Raw genomic sequence first — 22,549 nt, 5'->3', positions numbered from 1 at the left:
GAAGAAGTGACAGTATCAAAGCGTTAATAACTTACAACTGGGGTTCTCCTTGTCCTGGGTGGGAGATGTGCCAACCTATGTACCACTCTTGCCTCAAATGTAAGCCAACAAGAACTGGCCTAGCTACAAACTTTCCCTTGAAATCTATTTCTCTTGGCTAGCTGTAGCTGGACTCTTCACGTGGACCTGTTCAGAGCAGGGTATGTGTTTCCCTTGGCAGCCAAGCTCTCAGGTTGGAAGGGACGTTCAGTGATAGAAGACAGAAAAGGTGGTGACATATTGAGACTGAGCTGAAAAGCCTGCCTCTATTAATGGCACCTGGAATGGCCTAACTTTCCTGTGCTTTTTCTGTGCCTCATACAAGGACCTCCTTGCAGGGAGAACTGCAGGACTCTCAGATTCTGGTTTTCCACGGATGATTTTGGATCAATTTTTTCTCCCTCCTTTCTGTTGCCAGTTTTATAACTACAGTGTGTTACTTCTCCTTTACCAATGATGTTAAGTGTGCCGATAGCGTCCCTCCTTCCTGCTCTTTGGGAACTGTACAATAACTCTTAAATAAAAAATTATTATTATTATTTATTTTATTATTCTATTGCATGCATTCACTGCTATGGTGTCCATATCCCCTGTAACTATACATCCCCCATTAGCAAGGAACAGGGAACTTATTTGCCAGCTCCAAACCAGACTGTTGTTTCTCAACAAACTGTTTATCTCAAGTGATCCTAACGTTTATAGTAAGTTTAACTATATGAGAAACATTCGCATGAAGTTTACCTGTATGAGAAAAGTGCACTGGTATAACTTGAATAGGCTTCTAAACCAATATGGTTAAACCAATGCAAGCATCTGGGTGAAAGCTCCTGTTTGGTACAGGCTTGGTTTAGCATAAGCCTCTGACTTAAGATAAATGAAAATAAAGCACTAATTCAAGTATGCACAAATTCACACAAATTATACCTGTGCAACTTTCTCACTGAGACAAGCCTTTCGTCTTTCTGCATCTTGCAGACTAAAAGTACCTCCTGCAAAAGGTTGGCAACTTTGCTGAGACACAATTTCAAAGGCGGCCCTTGATTTTGGTGCCTTTGTTCTTGGATGCCCACCTTGACGCCTTTGGCCTGATTGTCAGAGGTACTGAGCTCCCATTGTATCAAGTATCAGGGGGTAGCCATGTTAGTCTGTATCCACAAAAACAATGAGGAGTCCGGTGGCACCTTAAAGACAAACAGATTTATTTGGGCATAAGCTTTTGTGGGTAAAAACCCACTTCTTCAGATATGAAAGCTTATGCCCAAATAAATCTGTTCGTCTTTAAGATGCCACCAGACTTCTTGTTGTTTTTGAGCTCCCATTGACTCCAGCTGAGGCTGACCAGGGTTGTAATTTGAACAAAACTTTTTGGAAAATATATGCAGTTTCAGGGGTCTTATTAAATAAGGCATGGAATGGACTGAGACAGGCATCAAGGGGGATTGAATTCTCTCTTTAGGCTGCCACCGCCAGGCCCAACAACCAGAGCCTATTGCTCTACGACATGCCTTAGGAATCCCAAAAGATTGTGTGGGGCCTGAGCAGATTCTCCTTAGGACCAGGTCTCAGAGAAGCTAGTGCCTCCTCTGAAATACTAAACTCTCTGAGAAATTTAGGGAATGTTGTTCTAAGTGTTTTAAAAATTCAAATACCTAAAAGGTAAACATGGCTGTTCCAAGCACTAAAATCTGGGTAAAACCATTTTAAATTGCCCAGTGTGAATAGTACGCAAGGGCAGGAGTTCATATTTGCAAGGCGTTTAAGCAAGAGCTGTGTTCTGAAGAGCTCATAAGAAATTTGGCGAGCACAGCAACTGTGTCTGACAACATGCGCGCAGTGAAAAATGTTTAACCTTTGTTTTGATTCTGTTTGTTGCAACTAGTTTGGGTCAAAGATTTTGATCTCACGTTTAGAGCCAGAATTTTCTCTGATTCTACCCAACCCTTAGGGACTGCTCGTTCCCAGTGAGACTGCTCAGGGAGTTAAATTTCCACAGGAGTATGGGTGAGGGGGGGGATCAAAATCCAGCGCTTAATATCCACGTGCAGGAACTCTCACTAGAGGATGGAGGTTCTGGGCCTCTTTCTTCAGAGATTTCCTCTACTGTGCATACGTCTGTTACACTCTGTAATGAAGCCACATCACCACTTGGGCCTATGTTCTCCACTGCCTTGCGCCTTGCACCCAGTCTGCTGTGGCTGCACTCTGCACTTACTTTGCACGAGCACAACTAGTGCAAAGTACTATTTTACTAGTACAGGACAATGGAAAATTAGGCTCTTGGTCTCAAGGAAAAGACGGCGGGGAGGGACGGGGGGGGAGAAAGCTTAAGATCAAGATCTTTAGGGGAGAAAATAGAACATGCCTTTGTGTGGTGCATTCATTTTTCATCAAAAAGTCCTCAGTTCTTCCCCTCTGAAAAACATCCCTCCCTCTGCAGCTGAAGGTTTCTTTATCTGCATTTGTTGTCTTCCAGGTAATTGATCTGGTTTCTCAGTGCTTTTGCTTGGCTGTTCTTTGTTGAACTACCATCAGGGGTTATCTCTGAATCTTTACTCATTTTCTATCCTTTCCGGCACTCCTAAGCAAAATCTTTCAAAACGTTTTATCAATCAGGGTTTCAGTGTGGCCTGAATTGCAATTGTAAGAGATTGTGTTTGTTTGTAGTATGGAACTACCTCCCCAAATTTCCCCCTGTAGCTGCAGCTGGATATGAAATTTTTCATACATGTCCAATTTTTTTTAAAGTTTTTGTGTGCTGTTCTGTTTAAGAGACAACTTGGGTTTTGGTGATGTGAACCCTGTACACGTAGGCTGAAAAGCAGCTCGGGAGACTCCAATATAAAAGCTTCTATAGAAGCGTAAGAGATTGTGTTTGAGGAACAAAGTATCACCAACAACTATGTTATACAGGGCTATAAAACTGGTCAATTTTATGGCAAGCGAGCACATCTTAACTGTGTTAACATCAGTCTCATGATGTTGATGTCTCAGTATCTCTTCCTCCCTCATCACTGTTCACTGTCTAGCTTTCATGTCCCTGCAACCTTTTATTAGTCAAATTAAAATGCACTTTATACCATATTTTACTAAAATGTAAGTAAAAGTTTAAATTTTGATTTAAAACTAGAGAAGGTTTAACAGTCCTTATAACATTTCCAGCTTTGGCTGATATCAAAGAAGTGGCTTATTGATCCTAAAACTGGCTTACCTGGGTGAACTTTCTTTTTAAATAAACACCGAGCCACTAAAATGGGTTGTACATACATCTATACATCCATTCCTCTGTGTGTAGTATTAATATTTTATTATTACCTGGCATCCAAAAGTGTGTTTGGCAGCAAGCAATAAAGGTAAATAGTGTAAGGGCCTTGCCCTGAAATAGCTTACAATTTAATTTCACATATGATGTACTGAAGGTGGCGACAAAAGAGTGGGGCTGCGATGAGAGAGGAAACACAGAGGCACAGCAGGCATGCCTACGAGGCATGGTCCTTAAATATCCTATGGCACTATTAATTCTGGTGTTTTGGCCAAATTTTGCCTACCTAAAATTCCTCTGGCTGTACAATATTCTTTGCTTTCCATATTATTGTATAGTGTTCCCATGAGCTTTTAAGCAGTATATCTGAAGTGATCCCTATGTATCATTTATGTTTCAGCTGAAACTTGTAAAGCTCTTTGGGATCGTTCAGGATGAAAGGCCCAGCTATGGACCCAGTGCAGTCAGCAGAAGGGCACTGGCTTGAGCCTTTTAAGACTCTATTTATTATTATTTATAGCTGCTCCATACACTCGTTCTGTTGGCGGAAAAGGCAAGACTTTGCCGGTTATTTAAAGCAACGGAGCTGTAACTGCTGCTCCAAAGTCTTGTTACTTATTGGTAAATTGCCATTCGTCTTTTTCATAAAGAAAATGAATGCACAGGATGCTCAGAAGCACGATGTTCGATCATGGATATGAAGTCAGTGTGTGTGCTGCTATCAATGGCCCTTTTCATTTTAAAGTGCTTTGATTTATAGAGAACAAAAATAGTCACCATGGCAATATAAACACGTGTAAATACCACAACTCTGAGAGTGAGTCAGACATGCTGAAGAGGACTGAGCAGTCTCAATGTCTTTCTGCTAACACATCTGGGGTGGGAGGATAAGATTATCTCACTTTAAAAATATATCAAAGACACCAAGATTTGTTCTGAATAATTCTGTGTCCTCCCAGACACTGAGGGCAAATCCTTCAAAGCTAAACATGCCAGTCTGATAACAAGCGAGAAAAGGAATGAGAAATAGCAACAAAGGAGCAGGGGCAGGTTTAGCTGGAACAACTTTTAAATCTTAAAAAAAAAAAAAATTTAAAACCCACAAACCCTGGTTGGGGAAAGCTGTGCAATTTTACTGGGCGTGGCTTATCCCATTATTTCAAAGGGACCACAAATTTTGTTCAGGTGTCATGAATGTAATACAGGTTGAACCTCTCTAATCTGGCTCTCCCTGATCCGGTAACATCCATGGTCCAGCATAGGCGCCGACTCCATGGTTCTCCAAGGGCTGGAGCACCCATGGGGAAAAATTAGTGGGTGCGGAGCATCCACTGGAGCCAAGCTCCCTCCTCTGTCCCCTTTCCCCCTCATGCCTCTCACACACCAGTGACCCCACGCTTACCAACTCCTCCTCCCTTCTGCAAACAGCTGATTCGTGGCGGAGAACCTGGGGCACCCCTACTTCCCACGCCTATGGAGACCCGCTGAGCATTAACCTCCCATGGTCAGCACCAGTCAGGTCCCGAGGGTGCCGGATTAGAGAGGTTCAACCTGTATAAATATATGGTGAGAGGAGGACGGATAGTGGCTTGGGAGACGCTGGAAATCTCGGTTTGGATCTCAGCACTGCATAGGGGCTAAAGCAGGGCCAGAAGCATACAAGACACCACAAACCATGCCCCTGGCCCTAAGCAATCTGGCTCCATCATTAATGGCTGTGCAAAAACCTGCTTGTGGGTTTAGGGGAGATCCCAAATGAGCCCCCCACAAAGTCAGAGAAATGCTCCCCTTACTGCTTGGAGTTTTATGGCAGGTGTTTATGCTCAGCACCACCCAGAATTTGACCTTTGGAGCCCAAATAGTCTGTACACAGAGCAGCTTATTGTAGATTCTTAGTTGATATTTTACAAGGTTAAGGGGGAGGAGAACAAGAGAGAGCCCAGCCGGAGGGGTCATATAGTATACGTGTGTAAAGAACAAAATATCACTGTAGCAGAGAAAATCACATCAGTTCTGCTTGGGCTAGAACCTCTGAATGGCTACGTCCTTTCACATGGGAGCTCTGTGAAAGTCGCCCAGTTTGGAACATGATTTACTTAAAAATGATTATATGAGGGTTTAAAACAGATTAAACATTGTATTAGCAAAGCAAAGGTCATAGGGGAGTGTATAAAATGTCACAGCATGCACATCACAGTTGTTTGTAAGATTACTTCTCTTTATATAAGGCCACTATATATATGGAAGGAAAATTAATCTTGTGCAGAATTAAAACAGTGTATGTCATTTGTGTTTAACAACAGCATAGGAAAGCCTGGCTTTGGCAAAGGTTCCATCAGTTATTCCCTGCTCTGGGATTCTCTCTCTTGTTCACGTTATAAGCTCTCTGGGCTAGGGTCTGTCCTCACTGTGTATCTTGTTACAGTGCTGAGCATGTTCTCAGCGCTTAACAACTAAAAATAATAAGTTAAAATTATGTTACAGCTCATAGGAATTGCTAGACTGAATCAGGCTTGAGATTCTTGTGGTTCACTATCCTGTCTGGACTAAGAAAATACTCTGTCACATCATGTGTAGTTAGACTGTAGAACTCATTGCCACAGGAAGTCGTTGAGGCCAAGAACTTAGTGAGATTTAAAAAGGGATTGGAGATGTATATGGGTATTCAGAGTTACCATAATTAAACAAAATAGGATGTGATCTAATGTGGGAGGCAGATTAGCCAGGTGACCATTACAGATGGTAGCTACACTGCTGTCTTGGGGATTCTCTGAGTACACCCCCCCAAAGGTGTCAGGCATCAGGCTTTTACCTTGCTTGGGGTGCAATTCTGCAATTCACCCACTGTCAGACCAGGACCTGGGTTACAGGTATCAACTGTGACTAATTTAGCTGGTCCAACTTTGGACCCTACTGAGGTTTCTCTTTGAGATTCCGAGAGACAGCATATGCTTGCAGGATACAGAAAGAGCATTTTCAAAACAAAACATGATTTATTTTGTCCTAAATAGGGTACGGAGTGCTTAAAAAACTAGATTTAAAATAACTAAGAGGCCTACTTGCATGTTGCCTTACCAACGCTTAGCTTTTCTAGCCATAACTTAGGCAGCTCTGGTTTTTTCCCATCTCTAAGTTGGGAGAAGCAGCCTACACTGCTTGCAGTCTTTGGTCCCCTGTCTCTGAGAGCTTTAGTCAGACTGCCAGCCTTTTCCACTAGAACCACACTGCAAATAGCCCTTTCACTGACCCATCCTGGTCAGCCTTTCTGACTGCCTGCCCCCTCCCAGCACTGTGGCTGAGAAGTCTTTCTTCATGGCTATGAAGGAGGCTATTGTTTGAGGGAATGCTCCTTGTCTAGGACATGGTCTTACCTTTCCTGGGTTCTTTAAGAACCTCCCTTTTACAGCCTCCTTTAACTTTGTGCATTCAGGCAGGTAATAACACCAAATTAAATAGGGAAACTGAGTTACACGATATTCATAAAAAGTAAGACAGGCATTTTCCCAGCTCGTCACGTCATACATCTTCATGCTGCAGGGTTGTTATACCTTCCTATGAAGCATCTAGTACCGGCCACTGATAGAGACAGGACATTGGGCTAGATGGTCCTTGGGTCTGATTCAGTCTGGCAATGCCTGTGTTTCATTGTCTCCAGAAGTGGTCAATACCAGCTGCTTCAGAGGAATAAAATCTGCACTAGGCAGCTGTGAGATAACCTGCCCCCAGAGAAAGCTGTCTCTTAGGCCCTGATAGTTGGGTTCATGCCACAAAGCTTCATGTTTTATATTCTTTCCCTTGTTTATGGTTGTAACGACTACTTCTGCTAATGATCTAACCTCCTTCCCCAGGACCCGTTCTGGCCCCCAAATCATGAAGTTTAACTAGATAATTCCTAGAGGCTATTTTGAAGGGTCAGAACTAGAACACACTTCCCTGTGATTTTGTTGCAGACAAATTATCTAGAGAGAAGCAAAGTGGGACTGTACAGATCTCTCATGACTGGACTAACTACATGTAACCACCTGAAACATGGAATTCAGTGCTCCAGAATCTGAGGTAAGAAGGGCCCCCAGAGGGTGAAGTCCAGTATAGGCTGATTCCTAAAGAGTATGTGGGGACACTGCAGGCTTCCCTCTCTGTGCATCATCCCTAACCTGCATGCTGATGAATCGGAATGGGGCTATTGAGGCCCTGCCAGCCAGGCCATCCTTTTCATCACATGGGATCCTCCTGTCAACAGCTAGTACACCTGGGATAGGGAATGGGTGCTGCTGTTAATGGGAACACAGGCCAGTGTGAAATGTTACACTGCATGCAGATTCCAGTTTGCATCTCCACCGGCACAGAGAAAGGACCTGACTTGTTTTAATATAGGGGACAATTAGAGAGAGATTAGCGTCCACACGTGTAACTGAGGCTCAGTGGACTCTGGGGCTCCAAACCATGGGCCAAATTTATCTTCTCTGCAACTGTTATTCTAGAACAGGTGCACATATACGCTTCCAAACAGCAGCATTACTCTATACCCAGTTCAGACTGGCAATGCCTGCACTTCCTCCTGCTAGGTGTAGGAATGACCTGTGCAGGGAGGGCTGTGTATGTGTGTAGCTGTGTGTGCCCAAAACAGTGGGATTCCCCCCTGGACTGTTAGGATTCTGTCATGGGGGAACCTGCAGAGCACCTTCTCTGCTGGTTTTAGGGGAAGAGAGGATTGGGACAGCAAACCTTCCCCACTGCCCACAGGTTTTTTTGGATGTACCAAATCAAACTCCTGGTGGCTAGAATTTGGTCCTATTTCTAATGCAGCATAAGAGCATCATGCCCATGTTATGACCAGAGATCCTGCAAGCTGCATCCATGTAGGCAGTACCTTGTGCCCATGCAGAGCACTGTTCACTTGGATGGAACTATCTGCTGCTGTAAGCCTACAAACATGGAAGAGCTTGCAGGATTGGGGCCCTAGTCAGTAAAGGATGAAAAATAAGCTCCAGCACAGTCTTTTGCACCGTTGCACTGAGAAACTCAAAGTAACTCCTGGATTTTATCCCCATGATTTTCCCCCTTCTCTCCCCACTTTGATAAATCCCTCTTCTACACTGCTGCAGCCTTAAAACAGCCAGGAACTCTGAGAATGGCACATCCCAGAAAACGCAGCTTTTACATGTAATTTCATCAGATTGAGTTTTTAATTTTAGGGGGAGAAATGGTGAAAAATCCAGGAGATTTGGGGAAGGGAAAATGTGGTTTTGAAATGTAAAGATTAGAAAGCACATAAAGAAACATGCTCATAAGCCCCCAGGGGACCGGTTGGAGGAGAATAATGAAGAGATGGATATAGCCACAGGGAGGGAGGAAGGAAGGAAAGAGCATAATGGCTTAGTATAATGGATACACATTTCCTTTCAGATGAGTCTCTCTTGCGGAAGGTCTGTCCTAATATAAGATCCCTGCAATGCTAGTGGCTATATTTCTTGGCAAAGGTGCAATTTAAGAGAATAAACTAGGTGGACAGAAATATTCCATTTCATAGAAGGCAATGAACTCTCTTTCAAGCCACTCTGCAGACTGTGGGTCATTTGCGAAGCTAGCAGCATTTGTAAAGCAATTGGATTCAGCTGAAATGGAAGTATGCCTGCTCATTGTCATATTTTGTGACGCGCCTTTGGACATTGTCTAAATGCTAATTTCCAGAGTCACCTGCGCTACAGGTGATTGGGGGCAGAATGCGTGTGTGCTAGTTGATTTATGGCCCAGGGGTGTTTCCACAACTGATAGGGATGCTAAAACAATTATGCAGTGCTCCTGTAGGCAAAACACCGTGCTGTCAGTCACAAAGGTAATGATGCAGGTTGCAGTCTTTGGACTGTGAGGCCCCAGTCCTGTGTGGGGACATCAGTGGTCTCTGCACTGCAGTGGTAGTGGATCCCAGCAGAGACTCAGGGACAAAGTTTGGGAAGTGCCATTTATCAAACATTGCCAATTCTAAGCATTCAAAAATCTTGAGTCACGCCCCAAAGCTCATGAAATTGGCTTTAAAATATGAGATTTTTAAAATGATAAATATTGGGTTTATAAAGAGCTTATAATCATGTGCTCTGATCCTTTAACTGCCTACACGTGGAAAGCACCAGGAGTGGGACCTAAATTCTTTGGCTCTACAGGGAGAGCGTCAGTGGAACAATAAAGCTTCCAGTTATGTCACGTGGTTACTCAGCATACAGCCATTGGGCTGATTCTAATAACCCTTCCTCCACCGCAGAGCCTAGTATAGAGCCAGAAACATTTAAATAAATAAAAAATAGCAGTGCCCCTCTGAATTAAGGTACTGTGTCTGAAGAATACTCTAACAATATATCACAAAGAGAAATGATTCTTTATATTTAAATTATCTAAGATGCGTTACAAGATGTCTTCTACTAAGGGTAAGAAAAATTACTGCTCAGAACATATAAATCTGATCAACTGCTGTTTTATCACCTCTGCCCCGCTCCTCCCCCAAGAGCAAATGCTTCCTGCTGCCTTTCATTGTCTGTTTAGATCACATCAATTTAATTTAAAAGGGTTACAAGGGATTTTATTTAATCAAACCATTTGCCACGTCCATATTTCTAAAAGGCTCCTTGCCTCTCTCAGGACCCAGATTATACAGTGATAATAATCTCTTGGTTAGATATTTATTTCCCGTTAGGAGCCAGCATGGAATAATAATAAAAAGCCCTGCTGACTAAAAATGGACTAGGGAATGTATTTTTTTTTTAAATCAGTACAAACACCTAACAAAACCTCACCTGAAAAATAAAACATGGAACTAATTTATGTGCGCAGTGTTACAGCCATGTTGGTCCCAGACCATTCAGCTCACCCCTGAAACCAGTGTCGACCCCAGTCACTTCAACCAGTCCAGGATTTGACTTTTATTGTAGTGAATGCTCTCTTAAAAGCTTTTCTCTCTCATTCACCTCTGGTTCCCAGCTTCACTACTATCATACCCAGGCCTCAGAAGGGCTGCAGTTTTGTAAAACAGGGCCTATCCAAGAAGCTAAAAGGTTCAGAAGACAACATTTACGCTTTCAGAGTAGCAGCCGTGTTAGTCCATATCTGCAAAAAGAACAGGAGTACTTGTGGCACCTTAGAGACTAACAAATTTATTTGAGCATAAGCTTTCGTGAGCTACAGCTCACTTCATCAGATTCATGCATTTATGCTCTGGTTCATGGCAGCAATGATGATTGATGGTGTCTGTTCTCTTTCCTGACTAACACACTTATTGGTGCTTTAGTTTAAGGGCATCTAGTAGGAAGAAGGTTGTTGACACTACTTCGGAAACATGATCAGGTTCAAACTTCCCATGGTTCCACATGACTCAGCCCCCACAGATACCTTTCCTCTCATTTCCTCCTCCCCACTTTGCCCTCCTACACTCTTCTCATTCCTCTCTCCTTTCGAGCCCTCCTCCCACTCCTGGCCTTGTGTCTTCTTTCACACTGCACTCGGCACAGCCTCCCACTAGCCCTGTGCCAAGCGTCCTCCCAGCCCACTTCTCTCCTGAAATCTGTGTTGGGCTTGCTGAGGAGATCTCCACATCTGCTTGTGTTTTAATCTCCTGCAATGCAGAGGCCTTGCAAATCTATGTGTCTAGTTAAGGTGCTATCCCTAAAACAAACACCAGTTGCATGTGAACGGCTGCATGGGTTCTGAGGGACAACTGGCTGCACATTAAGGATCACTTTCTCACAGATGCTTTTATCTGTGTACATACGTATGTCATGCACAGTGGGAAAGTAGCAATACTGGGAACTGCTGCAACTGCAACCTCATCACTTCAGCTGGGAGGAAATAATTGCCGGGCGCTCCAAAGAAATTAGTCGGAAGGAATTGGGGTTGCTGTTCATCCTGAGATGCAGCCAGTTTCTTCTTGGGATCCCATTTTCAAAAAGAAATCAGCTCCTTTAACAGTCTTGGCTAGGCAGCTTGCAGCCGTGCCAGGCTGGTTCCAAAGACACCTCGAAGAATATCACATATACCAAAACTGCAGTAGCTCATGTGAGCCATGGTGGTTCTGTTTTCTCCTGCTCCCATTGCAAGTTTCCATCTGTGTGTGATTATTTCCTCTGCAACTGGGTGCAGAGACAAATTTTCATACAGACATCTATATTGGGACTCCTTTTCCCAGAGGCAGTGATTCTGCCAAGAGCTCTGCTGCATCGGGTACTGAATCAATGGGGTTCGTCTCAGCTCCCATCGTTCCAAACTGAATTTCCCTTTTTCTTCAGTGCCAAATATCTATATTCATTTATTATGCTGTCTGCATAAAGTACCAAACTGGAACCTGCTGCAGAAACAGAAACATAGGAACCTAGGACTTGCCAGACAGGATCAGACCTGGGATCTGTCAATCCAGTATCTGTCTCTGACAGTGACGAGCACCCAATGCTTCAGAAGAAGGGGCAAGAAACCTTGCAGTGGGCAGATGTGGGATAATCTGCCTTCTGTCCTAATCCCTAATAGTTCGAGATGGTTTTGCAAACATACAGTGATCACCCAGATAGTACTCATTTATACTTGTCTAAGATATCTAACTATGGAAGAACTGCAGAGTTCATAGAGAACTCAGCTACACATTTTGTAGGTGGTAAAACCTATCTGTGGTATTTGGAGTATGCCCATCACTGTAGTACATAAATGCTATGAATGGACTAGAAGACCTAAAAGCTCTTTTGTGTATTAGGTGAGCTATGTGTACAAATACAAAGAACATGCTTGCATCTGGGACTTAAGATGTGTGAAGAAAGTTGGTACAAAGTTCTGTACACATAAAGGAGCTCAGAGTTTCTTTGTAAAGAAAGCTCTGAAATGCAGAGAAGGCAGGAAGGTCTAAAGTTATCACACAGCCACATGCTAAAGCAAAGTTATGATTTCGTTTTGTTTAAAAAAAAAAAAGCCCTGGTAAGCAGAATCAGATACTAAGGTACCCGAGGGAGATGGAAGATGGAGAAAATGCGTTAATGAAGGAAAAGAGAGTGCTGGAACATCAGCTGGGAGAGAGAGGAGAAGGAGGAAGGAGTGAATGTTATCAGATGTACTACAACTTCAAAGATATCTAGGGGAAGGAATCTTCAATCTTGCATCAGTTATGAGATTAAAATAGTAGATGGGGATGTGAAAAGTCACTTTCAAAGATCCAAGAGGCAATAATAGTCTCAGAGAACCAGAATGAATGTATCCCACACAGACACATGCACCCCAGGAACCACCACTCTATCCCCCTTCCTTCCTTCCTTCCTTCCCCTGTGTTCAGTCTGTAGGTGAAATCCTGGCTCCATTGAAATCAATGTGATTTTTTCCCCCCATTGATTTCAGTGGGGCCAGGACTTTACCTGTAGGTTTATATATTGAAAACTCCAAGTCATTTAAAATTAAATAAAAACCAGAACTGCTGGATGTCCAGTCTGACATGTCTACCAACGGAGAACAATGGGAATTGCTGCAATAGTTGATAACATTGGATGTGGCACATTGCTACAGACAATCACTATCAATTAAATTCCACCTACTTGCCTTTAAAGCTACTGCACAGTTCCCCACCTAATAAATCACACAGTTGAAGTTATGGTTGCCTTGCATATCAGTCTACAGTAAACCGCATGCCAAACAGGGCAAGTTATTTATTACCCAGCCGTGGACAATAATGAATAGACCCAGTTTTTATAAAGAGCAAAACAAACCCAACCCTCACCCTTGAAGGATCATGCCACATTACTAAATTGTATAATTAATCACGTCAGTTGCATGGCCACATTGAGTTTTTTCAGTTTGTGGAATTTCAGTTGTGGAGAGTTACTTTTTATGCTCAAACCTACGCGGCTGCAATTTCTGAGCAGCAAATGTGAGATAAATGGTGTGAGTGTTTGGTTTACTGACGGTGTCTTTTTATCATATGGAACAAAATGTAATGGGATTCTGTTTGAGCTCTATAATCTGCTCCGTATAAAGGATGCTACTAAATCATGTCGCTGAGCTAGATGCTAAAAGCTAACAAACATAAATGAATAAATAAAGGTCTGTTAGCAAGGAATTCATATTTCCTGGTGTTTCTAGAAAAGTAGAAGTTGAGGCACTTACTGAGTGGAAGGAGGGTTTTGTGGTTAAGGTATCAGACTGGGACTCAGGGAGATCTGGGTTCAGTATGTAACTTTATCATGAACTTTTTGGATGATGTTGGACAAATCACTTAATTTGTCTGTCTTTTTTGTCTATAAACTGAGGATATTAATACTTTCTCTCTTGTTTAATTAGATTGGAAGCTCCTTGGAACGGGGACTGCCTGTTACTAAGTGTATGTACATCACCTAGCACAATTTCAGTTGGGATCCCTAGGTGTACTGTAATACAAATTAAGAGTAGTAATATACTGGCATGCTAAATTTCTGATGCTTTGTTACTCAAAGTTCAAATGCTGAGGCTTCTTAAGGTTAACCTCAATAGATTATTAGACCTGATTAGTCTGTATATGTCCATTCAGTAAGTTCCACTTGCACAAATTTAATATAAATCAGCCCCAAACCAAGTCTGTAGATCTGAGGTAGTGACAATTTGCAGCAAGAGCAAATTTCCCCCTCATCTCCCATGGGAAAATCTATGTGCACCATACCATCCTGTCACACACACACAGACTTGATTAAGCTACACCTTTATGTCAAAATCAATAAAGGAAGCACAATATGTGCAGTGACAGCACCCTCTGCTGACAAGAAACCATCTACACGTTATGCAGGTACTGCCCAGTTGGATCTTCCGCTGGACAAATTAAGAACATTGTTGGATGCAGGGTTGCTGTAGCTAGGTCGGTCCCAGGATATTAGAGGGACAAGGTGGGTGAGGTCATATCTTTTATTGGACCAACTTCTATGGGTGAGAGGGAGAGAAGCTTTCAAGCTATCCAGAGCTATCGCACCCACTTTGGCGCTCTACATTAAAATCCTAGGGGTTAGCGGTAGACAGTAACAAGGGCCCGTCAAGTATCCCCCCCTACAAGTGCAGAGAACAGTGCCCGAAGAGATGGGCATCCCCCTTCATCCGGCTCCTGGGGGTGCATTAAGGCCGGTGAATGTGTCCTACCCCATGCTAAGTGTGGCGCCAAGAGTTGTGGGGGGTGGGGGGTGCTCATGAAGGAAAGCAACTGGCTGGGCAAGTTGGGGGGTGCCCTGTGGGGTGGGGGGGGCAAGTTGGGGGGTGCCCCCACCTCTCAGAGCCCCAATGCTCCCCCCCAGTCTCCTGCTCCCTTTGGTGTCCCCTCATAGAAGCCCCCTGGTGCCCCCCCTTCTCACTCTCCAATTGCCTCCCCCCCAGCTCCCTGCCTCCCCGCTTTCAGTCCCCAGGAGTCTATCACCAAATCACCCCAATGGTTCCTTCCGCCCCCTCCTCCCCCCCCCCAACACACAATGGTTCCTTCCGCCCGTGGCCGTGTCCGCGCGGCGGGGCTGCTGATAAAGTTTTCCCCCCAGAAGGCCTCGCGGCGCTTTGCGGCTTCTCGCGAGAGCTGCCAATCTCGCCCGCTTCCCATGATGGCGGCTCGTGCCGGGGCTCCGGCCGAGACCCGGCCTCGCACGCGGGACGTGCTGATCCCCGGAGGCCCGGCGGACTTCGGGTCGCTGCTGCTGTCGGCCCCGGTGCTGGCGGGGCTGGAGGCCGCCGGGTTCCTGAGGCCTTCGCCGGTGCAGCTGAAGGCCATTCCGCTGGGGCGCTGCGGCCTGGGTGAGTGGGCGCGGGGGGCTGCCGGCGGTGCAGGGGGCGGGGCGGGTTCGGGAGCTGCCCCCCCTCTCCCCGGGGTCGGGGTCGGGTTCGGGAGCTGGGGGGGGGGCCGAGGGGTCGGGTTCGGGAGCGGGTGGGCCCCCCCCGGGTGGGCCCCCCCCCCGGGTGGGCCCCCCCCCCCGAGGGGTGGGGAGCTGGGGCCTGTGGTTTGCTTCCCAAGGGAAGGAGCGATTGGTAGAGACTCGGCCCCTGTTCGTGCACAGGGAGTCTGTGAAGCCCCTAATAACACTGCATCACCTGGGTGACACTCTTCTGGCTGCTGCCTGACTTGGGCTCTTCAAACCCTTTCAGATCTCATTGTGCAGGCAAAATCTGGCACTGGCAAAACCTGTGTGTTCTCGACTATTGCCCTCGATTCCCTCATACTGGAAAACCCGGCAACCCAGGTGAGAGCCCTGAAGATGTGGTGGTTTGTAGTAGCCTGGGAGCATCTCCAGGTCCTTGTCCAAGGTATTTGAATAACCAAAGAGGTCACCACCTAGTTGCAGGACAGGACATTGGTCAATTTAATCAGGGGCTGTGTGGTTGTCTACGTTTGAATGAATCATGTATTTTACTGTTAAATCTCAGTGCCTTGATGTCCGAAGCTCCTAGTAAGAATGCAGTGCTGCAGAGCTGCTGTTTTATTTTGTAATCTGTGTTAGTAGTAGATTGCTTGATAGATTATAATGAAATAAATATGCGGGTACGATAAGGGAAACACCCATGCCTCCCTTGTTGATCATTTTTAGGCTTTGCAAGCACAAAAAGGTATCTTGTTGGCTCAACAACCTCAGTGACAGAAATATTTTGTTAGGACAAGTATATCATGGACTGTGATAGTAGACTTTCACCTATGCCATCATATCAATATGCCTCAGATCTACTCTTCAGGGGCAGCTTTTACGGGGGCTGTAGGAATTTAGTCTCAACTTATTGATTTGGGGGGTGGGAGGACCTGTCCAGTAAGAACTGGACTTGACTTCCAAGGAGTGTTACACAAGTCATGAAACAGCTGATGGTAAAAACTTTGTCACTGGCCGCCTAAGCTGTAGTTAAAGCAGTGATGTAGAGGTGAAAGACTGCATCTAATCCACTGAGCTGTCACTGTGCCTTCAAAGCCCAATTCTTTATTTCAGATCCTGGTCTTAGCTCCTACAAGAGAAATTGCAGTGCAGATTCATGCTGTTATCACAACTATTGGAATCAAAATGGAGGGCATGGAATGTCATGTTTTCATTGGAGGGACTCCTTTGAACCAAGACAAAATGAGACTAAAAAAGTGTCACATAGCTGTAGGCTCTCCAGGTAAGAGCACACTTCACTGTACTTTAGTCACAATTCAGTGATACGCTTTTCAACAATACAATATTTGGTACATAAATGCACTCTTGAATTCTTGATTCTTGTCCCACAGTCAGAGAGGACAGTTTCAAAGCCTGAAGCAAAAGAAAATTAGACCAGAGAAGTATTTTTAGTGAGTGATTAGTCTAAATATGCTTTTAAAAAAAGATTTATTAAATAAGTGGGTTAGGTAACAAGTCTTTGATATGCAACAGATAGTGGTCTTGTCTCAACCAGATTCTTTTCATAAATATTTTTGGGGCTCAAGTGTCTCACTTCTCTCATCATGTAGGTCGAATAAAGCAGCTCATAGAATTGGACTGTCTGAATACAGCCAGTATCCGCCTTTTCATTCTTGATGAAGCGGACAAGCTTCTGGAAGAAGGCAGCTTCCAGGAACAAGTCAAGTAAGAAAAATACTAATGTTTCTCTCATATGCCTAGCAGTAGTTTTAACATGCAGAATCTTTCAGCTCTAAAACATGCATTATGTTGGATACATTCACTTTCAATATCTTACTTTCTCTTAGCTGGATTTATTCTTCTTTGCCAGCCAACAAACAGATGCTGGCTGTTTCTGCTACCTACCCTGAATCATTGGCTAATGCTTTGACCAGGTACATGAGAGACCCTACCTTTGTGAGGTTGAACCCCACTGACCCAAGTCTCATTGGTATGTATAAGTTGCACATCCATAACTTCAATGTTTTTAGGCAAATAAAATCTGAATTTATTTAACATTCAGCTACGAGTATAATTAATAAAAACAAAAAACATTCCAAAATACTTGGTTTATCACTTCTATTTCGTGATTTGTTCAAAAAAGTGATTATACCCCAACTTTTCTTAGGCAAAGTATCTATGATGAGAGAGTGTTTTTTTCTCTGTTATGGGTTATCTTTTTTCCAAGCCTTCAAGAAAAGATTCCAAACTTTAAAGAAAAATAGCCTTCCAGATTCGAATTCAGCATGTGGTGATAAGTGGTTAACTAATATTTCCTATTCTTTAATGTTCTTGTTCTAGTTACTACATGTTTGAATCAACTTTTTAATACCAATTCATTGTGAATTTTTCGTACTGTTAACCTTACCATGCTTTGATTTCTTGCACAGGGTTGAAGCAATATTACAAAATTGTGAATTCTCATTCACTTCCTCATAAGACTTTTGAGGAGAAGGCACAGCACTTGCAGGAGCTCTTCAGTAAGATTCCATTTAATCAGGCCTTGGTCTTCTCAAATCTGCACAGCAGGTAACAAGAACTTCTTAAAACTAACAATATGATGTTTGCAGATGTTTGTGAACAGTGGGCATAATATATTCCATTTTTATAGCACCTTTTGTAAAGAGCCCAAAGTATTACACAACCTGCATGCAAATTTCAACTCCGAAATGCTACCGTTTCTGGAACGCAGGGCTGCAGCCTGAATGGGTGGTACATAGTACTAAGTGTGTATAGAGGTAGGGGGGAATTTTGATATCAGGGCAATTTCTGCATTTACGTGAGTGCTGTGGGAACTAATGTCTGTGCACACTTGATTTTTGAAGTCTCAGCTGAAAGATCCACCAGTTTCAAAATTGCAAAGTGTCATTGTATCTAACTTAACCAGATGAACAGCTGAGACAACTGCTGGAATTTTAATCTTTGGCTGTAAAGGCATGAAAGTTCAGATCTGATGCTTAGCTTGTTAAGTCATCTTCAGTCTGTCATCTTGAAGAAACCCGGGAAGTACGTAATTTTATTTACAACCTTTATATAATTATGTTGTATTAGGGCTCAACACCTGGCTGAAATATTGACATCCAAAGGTTTTCCTGCTGTGTGCATTTCAGGCAAGTGCATTTGGAACTTACTGCTTCTGTTAGTTGGAATTTTGTACAAAACTGACCTAAAGTCACAGTAGAAATGTTGCCATTGGAGTATTCAGGACATAGCCGGGGGACTTGGGGGCCTTTATATGAATAATTTACAGATAATGTTTGACCGTTCATATTTCTTGCATGTTCACTGAGAATCTTTAAATATTTGCTTAACTTTATTTTTTTGTTATTGGTTAGATGATTCAGTTACTTCATTTTGTTTTCCAGTCTGTAGTAGGGAATCCCGTTTATGCTTTGGAGTACTGTAACAGATTGATGTATTTGGAAAGGAAAGTCCTCTTGCGTCTGAAATTTTCAGAAGTGTGTGTCTGGAGTTATTTGATGTATTAGGGCACTTATTAAGAATAAGAAGCCAATAAAATAAAGCTCAGCACAATTATAACAAAACCATCCTTTTTTGTTTATTTTTGTAATTATCACTAATCCTTTTTCTTTGTCTCCCCTTGCTGTAAGAATATTTGCATCTTTATGGTAGTTAGTAAGTCAAATTTATTTGCATTCCATGTTATTATAACACTTGGGAAAGGGATAATCTCTCTTAAAAAGAGATTAATTTTATACCCTACTTTGTTAATAATATTTTAAAATCTGTCTACTTTCCAGTCATCTCTGTTTCCTGGTGTAGATACAACATGCCTTAAAATTAGTGCCTGAAGGAAGGATGCCACTTCATTAGCTTTCAGGAGTAGAATTTACTGAGCCCTGTTTTCCTTGGGTTTGAGCAGCACAAGGCTAAATAACCTAAATACTCTTTCAGTTTCTAAATATTCATTATTGTTTCTTCAGGAAGTATGAATCAGAACCAGCGTCTTGATGCTATGGCTAAATTGAAGCAGTTCCATTGTAGAGTCCTGATTTCCACAGACTTAGTGAGTTGTTTTTTTCTTTCTGATAAGTAGTTCTCTAGAACATAAATTCATGTACTGTAGCGCTGACTTGGAAATAGATCTGACTTAGCAGTATTTATAGAACATTTATCTGAAAATAGTAATTTTCTGTCTCTGGGGAGCACACAAACTGCCACTCAGTTTTCATCTTCAGAAAAGAAAACTAATTTTCAAAGTCTTTCTAAAAACATAAAGTTTAAATACTTATTTCTTTTTAATTACCTTTTCATAGTTAGGCTCTGGGAGGCTATCTGAATTTCAAAGGAATAAGTCTATCTTTTGGTGGTGGTACAGAGGAACAGAGGTTACTTTTCTCCTTCATGTGATCCCAACACAACACCTCTTTCACGTTTTGAGGAGAGCTGTAGCAATATCTCTTCTGTGTGTGGCACATGAGTATTGGCCATGGTACAATTTTTTTCTTTATACTTAAAAACACGAAAAGACAGGGCAAGGTTATTCAATACTTCAGTGCTTGAAGTTCTACCACCTAAAAATATTACTGTCCTGTATATTTCTCCTAAGCTGGGAGCATATGTGCTTCCTTGGTACCCAGACATCTGCTTATTCTTCCTCCATAGTAATACAAATGATCCTCCAGTTGTACATCTCAATGCAGAGTGTTTATACGCTTATTTCTAGCTAACCTAAGCAAGCCAGGAAATTATAGTTTTCAGTACAGTGTATTGCAATACATAGAATTTACAGAAGGGCCTCCTGAATTGATAGATGAACTGCATTTCTTATGACTAGTCACCATTACCTCTGTTTTTTGCCTCTCCTCAAGACTTCTCGTGGAATTGATGCTGAGAAGGTGAATCTTGTTATCAACCTGGATGTGCCTTTGGACTGGGAAACATACATGCATCGGATTGGCAGAGCTGGACGCTTTGGTAAAACGCTGTTGTGGGGTTGCGTAGCTGGAAGCAGTGCATATGTGGAACTGGCTAGCTAATTCTTCCCTCGCTCCCTGTATTGTAGGAACCTTAGGCCTAGCTGTGACATACTGTTGCCGTGGGGAGGAAGAGAATATGATGATGAAAATTGCACAGAAATGTAATCTTCAGCTTCTTCCTTTACCAGGTACAGTCTGTCTCCTGAATATGTCTGCATTATATTCTCTTGGTTATTTTTTTGGTTTTAATGTGACAGTTGAATTTACAGGTGGTCATCATGAACTGTGGTTTAATCTACAGATACTATGCTAAGTCTAATAGCTAAATGTCTTGTGTTGGTACTGATAACGTACATAAATAGCTCTTAACTAGGTGGCCTGTAGCTTTATTTTAAAATCACTGCAATTATACAAAGCAATACAAAATTAAAACTGCGTGTACACTTAGGGATAGATTTTCATAAGAAGGCAATGGGAACGGCAGAGTGGAGTGCTGAGGTCTTGTGGGCTTTATGTGTGCAATAGTGGAGTGGAAGAGAAAGGAACTGGGAAATCTGAATGGATTTAACATCACTTTTCCCCAATAACAGAATTTACTTGTTAACAATGCTTTGCATTTTCCTTTCCATGCTCCTTTTAACATTTTTAATATATCTTAAAACCAATGTTTTTAATTAGGATGTATGCTGTAGCAGAGAGATAATACTGTATTACGTTTGACATTGTTAGCCATAAATATATCTTCTAATGACCTGAGTTATTGCTCTTCTCTAAGGTTGCCCTTTGAATAATAAGTATAGTTTACCGTGAATAATTATGAAAAGAATGATGGCATTCTAATAGAGAAATGCATCTATTGTATTTTAAAAAAAAAACAAAACTTCCACCAGAAATACTGGTAATATTTATGAAAAAAGAGCAAATTTGACAACTGTCACTTTACAATCTGTTATGATTTGGGATTTTGTTATATAGCATGCAAAACATACTTGTTTCCTCGGGATCAAGAAAGAAGTCTTGTGCTGCTTTTGACTGAATGGCTGATTTTTTCTGTTGTGCAGAACCTGTACCCACTGGATTGGTGGAGCAATTTGCCCAGTGGGATGTAGAGGTCACAGCTATTGCCCATGCAGATGCTTCAGTGAATGCTCATATCTTGACCCATAAAAGACCAGAGGAGTCAGTGCAGCACACGCACATAAATAGCTGTGCTCAGATACCTCAGTGTGATCCTAGTGTTTCAGGTGAAAATTCTTCCATGTCCAATCCAAGAAGGGTTTCGAAACAGAAGCAACTACTAAAAGGCTGCCCAGATCATGCAAATGCAGAAAAAACTAGCAAGAGTCCGAAGACATTAAACTTCAACACACAACAGAGAAATCAAATGGCAACGGCTTGCAAAACCACTGAACAAAATGTTGGTCAACATCTGAACAAGGAAACCTTAAAAAATACACTCCCCAAAATTCCTTGCCTGTCATCATTTAAGAACCCACAGCCTACTGTTCCATGGAGCTTTGCAGAGTTTGTTGAAGACTATGAGTACTTCATTAAAGAAGGGTTGGAGAAAAGGGTTGAAATCATAAGAAGCTACACAGGCCCTGGAGAGCAGTACCAGCACCCTAAAAATGGTGCTTTCGAAAAGAAGGGGATGAAAGAGACCATGTACTCAGTAGCAGAGTGTGTATCATTTGGGGACACTGATAGTGATAGTAACTCATTCAGTTCCAGAGCTTCCTCTCATAGTGGGGAAAACAAGTCATACCTTGAAGCCTCTTCAGATACTCAAGAGGGAGGAAGTGATGTGCTTATTATAGATCAGGCTCCGCTAAACTATTCCCAAAGCATAAGCTGCTCCCTGAGCCCAGTGGAGCACCAACATATGCCACAAATCCAAAAGCACAGTCGGGTGAAAAAAAAGGTGGTGAAACAAAATTCCAAACGATGTAAGAAAAGCCACTACCAACAATCCCCCAGTCCTCCAAAGAGAGGAGCCCAGGAAGACTGTTCATACAGCCCTCAGGATGAGAGCTCTCCTGGCTTTTCCTATGAGACTCAGAATTATGAAGAATACTGGAAGTCCTATTACCGAACATGGCAGAGTTATTACGCTTCTCACTCTTACTATAGGAAATTTCATAGGCATTTTAATTGGATGACTGCTTATCACGCCAACTCTGTCTATCTTCAGGAACTGCTGAAGAGTGATTGGTGATGGGAGAGCAATCTTCACTGCAAAAGGACTGAGATTTACCAAGAGCTATCATCTAAGCTCAGAAATTGACTTAAAATAAACAGACGTCTGTTTTTAGACTGAAGTAAAAATGTTTTTTTTTTGTTTGTTTGTTTTTTTACAAGAAAACCCTTTCTGGGTAAATGTTTTATATGCATTTCAGTGAACTGGCATTGCAACAGATATTTGTCAATAAATAGAAATGACTTGTCTTGTACAGCTA

The 22,549-nt window shown here is 42.7% G+C and overlaps 1 protein-coding gene across 2 annotated transcripts; it reads left to right on the top strand.

Moving 5' to 3' along the window:
• The first annotated feature begins 14,838 nt into the window (after nucleotides 1-14,838).
• DDX20 (DEAD-box helicase 20) lies at nucleotides 14,839-22,549 on the top strand. 2 transcript variants are annotated; one of them, XM_048826363.2, is made up of 11 exons: nucleotides 14,839-15,052; nucleotides 15,401-15,495; nucleotides 16,228-16,396; nucleotides 16,725-16,839; nucleotides 16,962-17,104; nucleotides 17,544-17,682; nucleotides 18,205-18,263; nucleotides 19,098-19,180; nucleotides 19,986-20,091; nucleotides 20,180-20,281; nucleotides 21,155-22,549. In XM_048826363.2, exons 1-11 carry the CDS (start codon nucleotides 14,860-14,862, stop codon nucleotides 22,306-22,308), a joined length of 2,358 nt encoding a protein of 785 aa, XP_048682320.2. In that variant the 5' UTR covers nucleotides 14,839-14,859; the 3' UTR covers nucleotides 22,309-22,549. The 2 variants fall into 2 exon arrangements, with proteins under 2 accessions (XP_048682320.2, XP_048682319.2); XM_048826362.2 differs by having other exon boundaries at nucleotides 18,205-18,267; nucleotides 19,102-19,180.

This window comes from Caretta caretta, chromosome 21 (genome assembly GCF_965140235.1).
Source record: "Caretta caretta isolate rCarCar2 chromosome 21, rCarCar1.hap1, whole genome shotgun sequence".
Classification (NCBI taxonomy): domain Eukaryota; kingdom Metazoa; phylum Chordata; order Testudines; family Cheloniidae; genus Caretta; species Caretta caretta.
Note: the sequence above shows the minus strand (reverse complement) of the source record. Positions and strands in the feature narration are given on the sequence as shown.

What these genes read in the sequence shown, in the direction of transcription:
- DDX20 (XM_048826363.2), top strand. Translation starts at nt 14,860, where the DNA reads ATGATGGCGGCTCGTGCCGGGGCTCCGGCCGAGACCCGGCCTCGCACG. An exon ending in AGCTTCCAGGAACAAGTCAA is followed by an intron (nt 16,840 to 16,961) that starts GTAAGAAAAATA and finishes ACTTTCTCTTAG; the next exon opens with CTGGATTTATTCTTCTTTGC. An exon ending in TTCTCAAATCTGCACAGCAG is followed by an intron (nt 17,683 to 18,204) that starts GTAACAAGAACT and finishes ATGTTGTATTAG; the next exon opens with GGCTCAACACCTGGCTGAAA.